The 5,778-nt window shown below is 37.8% G+C and overlaps 1 protein-coding gene across 1 annotated transcript; it reads left to right on the forward strand.

Moving 5' to 3' along the window:
* The first annotated feature begins 4,700 nt into the window (after positions 1 to 4,700).
* Positions 4,701 to 5,243, forward strand: LOC130676914 (uncharacterized). Its single transcript, XM_057483421.1, has 2 exons — positions 4,701 to 4,760; positions 4,830 to 5,243. Exons 1-2 carry the CDS (start codon positions 4,701 to 4,703, stop codon positions 5,241 to 5,243), a joined length of 474 nt encoding a protein of 157 aa, XP_057339404.1.
* The last annotated feature ends 535 nt before the right edge of the window (positions 5,244 to 5,778 follow it).

Here is a 5,778-nt window from a genome sequence, read left to right on the forward strand (position 1 = left end):
GTCATCTTTTCTCAGTCTAACTATGATGCTTAGAAGTATACTCATCTTGCATCCACACCTACCTGCGTACTTCTTGCGACAATACATTTACAATAGAATGTGTGTGTATGTGTGTGTAAGCATAGCATCAGATAGATGATCGAAATTATGATGAAATCATCGTCCACTTTACTTGGGACGCTCGCACGTGTGCACTGGGCCTTTGATAAATCCGTGGTAAACAACTTTACGAGCTAAATGATTGACGTTACTTATAATTCAAATTCAATATTTCTAGTCATATTTTGATTTCCAAAACTATTGCTCAATAGGCTTACTCAGTTGTTTTTGTCACATAAGATGACCTCCAAATCCGGAATATTAACGCATCATATTTTTGGTTATTTTTGAGATATATCTAGACACCCTTTTACCAATACCGGACTTATAACATAGATTGCTCAACATGCTTACGCATTTGTTTTTCACATGCAAACCCGGAAGACTTACGTATCATGTTTTTGACGCATCTCAATTCCCTAAACCCGGAAAGTATAGCTAACACTACACGTTCTGCGTGAATTACTCATTTGTTTGTCACAAAGATGACCACCGAATCTGGTACCCTTGCGTAATACTTCATTAGATCATCATCGATGAGCTAAACCAGGAAGAAATCCATAGGAACCAACACACTTCCCCCATTCAAAACTAGGGTATATAAACTGCCGAAAAACTAACGAAGGCAGTCAATCGCTAATCTAAAGTAATCTCTGCCGGATCTTGAGTCAATAGCTAAAATCTATCGCCGGTTCTTGGTCTGAAATTCTATCAACCTAAAGATTAGTTCTAAACGGCCACGTCCGATTAGTGCCGCGAATCAGAGTCTGAAATTTTAATCATTGGCCACGTGACGGTCCAACGCCTAGGCAATCGGGCTCCTTGGTTAAATACTTAAATTTTAAACTTGCTAAAATCTCGGTTGATTCGACTCACTCAAAACAGGATCATCGGTCTCGTGACGGTCCACAGCCTAGGAATCCGGACTCCTAGATCTAAATCCTGAATTAAAATAAAATAACTCGCGTTCGTATTCGATAGATAGGGGAGTGCATCATCTCGGTACCCCAGTAGCTTCGAATCCGAATAGTGCTTTTAATTCCGCTGAATCTAATTCACGAAGCCACAGTGCCGTGTCCCAGTGCAATTAAAAATAAAAGACATATACTGTATAATTACGCAATCATAAATTCAAATTGGTGAACTGTGAGAGAGTGTGATCAGCGAAAAATTGTAAACCACTTCAACCTGAGTGGTAAGTCTAATTAAATATTGTTAAAAATATAACACACCTATGTAAAACAGTATATAAGAATAGACAATTATTTTCCTTTTATAAAATATATCTTTTTCTTATTATACCTCTTGCTCTAACATTCACAAGTAAACGGGTACAGAAAGAGACAGACGCAAAGAACAAGGACTTCTCGAGGGCCCACATTCACCTACCTACTTTCCATTCGCTCTAATATCCCGGACCTATCCTGAGCCACGCAGGTCAACAATCGGGATAGTCTATTGTACTTCCGCTCGGTACAAAATAGACTTATTTACTATTTTGAAATATTACCGAATATTTAACATTCTCACACTAGCCACGGTCCTTTTGGCTCCTTGGTTGAGTAATAGAATAAATATTACGGGTAGTTTTCTAGTAAATAATTAATTAAATATATAACCCTTCGCCCGTCGCCTTCACTCTCTCCGATCGTGACACAACTGACTAGTAGTCAGCTGACTGCCAACAGTTAACAAACGGCTGAGAATTTTTTATCTAAAATTCAGTCCCGCAAAAAGAAAATTATTTTTCTCTTATCAACTGACTGGTAGTCAGCTGACTGCCAACAGTTAAAGGAACGGCTGAGAATTTTTTAACTAAAATTCAGTCCCGCAAAAAAAAAATTATTTTGCTCTTATCAACTGACTGGTAGTCAGCTGACTGCCGACAGTTAAACAAACGGCTGAGAATTTTTTTTCTAAAATTCAGTCCCGCAAAAAAAAAATTATTTTTCTCTTATCAACTGACTGGTAGTCAGCTGACTGCCAACAGTTAAACAAACGGCTGAGAATTTTTTATCTAAAATTCAGTCCCGCAAAAAAAAAAATATTTTTCTCTTATCAACTGACTGGTAGTCAGCTGACTGCCAACAGTTAAACGAACGGCTGAGAATTTTTTAACTAAAATTCAGTCCCGCAAAAAAAAAATTATTTTGCTCTTATCAACTGACTGGTAGTTAGCTGACTGCCAACAGTTAAACAAACGGCTGAGAATTTTTTTTCTAAAATTCAGTCCCGCAAAAAAAAAAATTATTTTTCTCTTATCAACTGACTGGTAGTCAGCTGACTGCCAACAGTTAAACAAACGGCTGAGAATTTTTTATCTAAAATTCAGTCCCGCAAAAAAAAAATTATTTTTCTCTTATCAACTGACTGGTAGTCAGCTGACTGCCAACAGTTGAACGAACGGCTAAAAATTTTTCAATTAAAACTCAGTCCCGCGAAAAAAAAAAATTATTTTGCTCTTCTCAACTGACTAATAGTCAGCTGACTGCCAACAGTTTCGAGAAGAACTGAGAATTTTTTAAAAATAAAAGTCCAGTCCCGCAAAAAAAAAATTATTTTGCTCTTATCAACTGACTGGTAGTCAGCTGACTGCCAACAGTTAAACAAACGGCTGAGAATTTTTTATCTAAAATTCAGTCCCGCAAAAAAAAAATTATTTTTCTCTTATCAACTGACTGGTAGTCAGCTGACTGCCAACAGTTAAACGAACGGCTGAGAATTTTTCAACTAAAATTCAGTCCCGCAAAAATAAAATTATTTTGCTCTTATCAACTGACTGGTAGTCAGCTGACTGCCGACAGTTAAACAAACGGCTGAGAATTTTTTTTCTAAAATTCAGTCCCGCAAAGAAAAAATTTTTTTTCTCTTATCAACTGACTGGTAGTCAGCTGACTGCCGACAGTTAAACAAACGGCTGAGAATTTTTTATCTAAAATTCAGTCCCGTAAAAAAAAAATTATTTTGCTCTTATCAACTGACTGGTAGTCAGCTGACTGCCGACAGTTTAACGAACAGCTGAGAATTTTCTTCTAAAGTTCAGTCCCGTAAAAATAAAATTATTTTGCTCTTATCAACTGACTGGTAGTCAGCTGACTGCCAACAGTTTCGAAGAGAACTGAGAATTTTTCAAAAATATAAGTCCAGTCCGGCAAAAAAAAAATTATTTTGCTCTTATTAACTGACTGCCACCAGTTAAACGAACGGCTGAGAATTTCTTTCTAAAGTTCAGTCCCGCAAAAAAAAAATGATTTTGCTCTTATCAACTGACTGGTAGTCATCTGACTGCCAACAGTTTCGAGAAGAACTGAGAATTAAAAAAAAATAAAAGTCCAGTCATGCAAAAAAAAATTATTTTGCTCTTATGAACTGACTGGTAGTCAGATGACTGCCGACAGTTTGAGAATCATCTGAGGATTTTTCACAAGTAAAAGTCCAGTCATGCAAAAAAAAAAATTATTCTGCTTTCATCAACTGACTGCCGGCAGTTTAATGAAATGCTGAGGATTTTTTCTAAAAATCTAGTTTCGCATAAATTGAAAACTAAAAATTTTTTGTTCTTATCGACTGATTGGCATGAGATGATAAGACGTTTGAAATTTTTTATTTATTTTCATCTCAGTCAAATTTCGCGACAGAGTGTTTTTTTTCCATTCTATTATTAACTCACTTCTAGTATTATGCCGACAGCTAAGCCTTCATAGGACGATCGCCGATGTTGTTATTTCGTTTAATTTTTATGAGTATTTCTTCTAATGCTACTGAGTATTTATTTGTATCTCTTTTACTCCTTACTGTTTGTTGCTTTCTTCAATGTACTGTATGTAATTTTTTCACTTGGAAATTTGACGCTGTGTCCAAGGCACTCGCTGTCTTTTTCTCGTTTCACTAATTTTTGTTCCTCTCTGTTCTTCGTTTTCTACTTGTTTTTAAAATTTATCGATGCAAACTATGAACAAACGTCAGTCTCTATTGAATCTTCAATAACTGCACTACTTTTTGCTATGCCTCGTGAAAATCAGTATTCTGCTTCGGATTATGCGGACATGATCATGTTGTACGGCGAGTGTCACTATAACGCTAGGGATGCTTGTCGTGTGTATGCTGAACGTTACCCAAACCGTGCTCGTCATCCAAACCATCACGTGATTCTCGGTGCTGCTCAACGTCTTCGGGATACTGGGAATATTTTGCCAGCCCGCGTCGAGCGTGTAGGTCGTCCTCGAGACATACGTAATCTGCGTAATGAAGATCGTGTGGTAGACGCAGTGCAGAACGACCCTCACACTAGTGTCCGCAAACTTAAGCGTCAGTTGCAGATTTCTCGTACGTCAATTAATCGTATAACTGAAGCAAGAGAATTGCATCCAACCAAAGTTCAAAAATTAGGACCTGGAGATTTTGAACAGCGGATAGCTTTTTGCAACCGTATTTTGCAGATGGTTGCTAATGACCCTGACTTTTTACAGCGTGTATTGTAGACAGACAAATCACTCTTCACTCGTGAAGGGTGTATTAATCAACACAATTCGCATCAGTACACCGTAGGAAATCCTCATTTCACTCGAGACCGCAATTTCCAAAATAAGTGGAAAATTAATATGTGGGGTGACATTGTTGGCAACGTCGTAATTCTCCATCCTTTGCCGGACGCTATAAACGTAAGTAGGGAAATTTACGTAAATCATAATTCTTGTGATAGATCGTTTATTTAGTAAAATGTGAATTAGGGCGCCAATTATCTGACGTTCCTACAAGAAGTGCTGCCGGAAGCTCTGTTGCAGCTACCACCTGATGAACGTCCTCAGTGGTTCCAGCATGATGGTGCACCGACGCATACAGCAGCGCGGGTGACAGAGTACCTGAATGCAACGTATCCTAATTCTTGGATCGGGAGAAACGGTCCCTTTCCATGGCCTCCAAGGTCACCAGACTTGACACCTCTGGATTTTTTCTTGTGGGGTTACATGGAAGGAGTCGTTTACGAGACAGATCCTGAGGATCAGTTTGAGACGATGGCGAGAATTCAGGTGGCATACCTGAACATTACTCCTGACATGATGGAGAAAGTCAGGACAGATTTGATGAGACGCTGCCGTCTTTGCATCCAAGTTGGAGGAGGAACGTTCCAGCAGCTGCTCTAATGATAGTCATCGTTCCATAAAAACAAAACGGCCCTTTTCAGGGCCACAAAATTTTTTTAACGTAAAAAATATTCGAGTTATGAGATATTTCGTTAGACGATTTCGCGCAAGGCAACGATTAAATTTTAGATAAATTTTGTGAAATTTTTGTAGGATTAGATTTTCACGGAAAAATCCTCAGCATTTCATTTAACTGTTGGTAGTCAGTTGATAAGAGCAGAATAATTATTTTTTTGCGGGACTGGACTTTTATTTTTAAAAAATTCTCAGCCGTTCGTTTACCTGTTGGCAGTCAGCTGACTACCAGTCAGTTGATAAGAGCAAAATAATTTTTTTTTGCGGGACTGAATTTAAGATAAAAAATTCTCAGCCGTTCGTTAAACTGTTGGCAGTCAGCTGACTACCAGTCATTTGATAAGAGCAAAATAATTTTTTTTTTTACGGGACTGAATTTTAGATAAAAAATTCTCAGCCGTTCTTTCAACTGTTGGCAGTTAGCTGACTACCAGTCAGTTGATAAGAGCGAAATAATTTT

This window comes from Microplitis mediator, chromosome 11 (assembly GCF_029852145.1).
Source record: "Microplitis mediator isolate UGA2020A chromosome 11, iyMicMedi2.1, whole genome shotgun sequence".
Classification (NCBI taxonomy): Eukaryota; Metazoa; Arthropoda; class Insecta; order Hymenoptera; family Braconidae; genus Microplitis; species Microplitis mediator.

Coding starts and splice junctions, on each gene's coding strand:
- LOC130676914 (XM_057483421.1), top strand. CDS start 4,701: ATGTGGGGTGACATTGTTGGCAACGTCGTAATTCTCCATCCTTTGCCG. Junction 4,761..4,829: donor CTTTGCCGGACGCTATAAAC/GTAAGTAGGGAA, acceptor AATGTGAATTAG/GGCGCCAATTATCTGACGTT.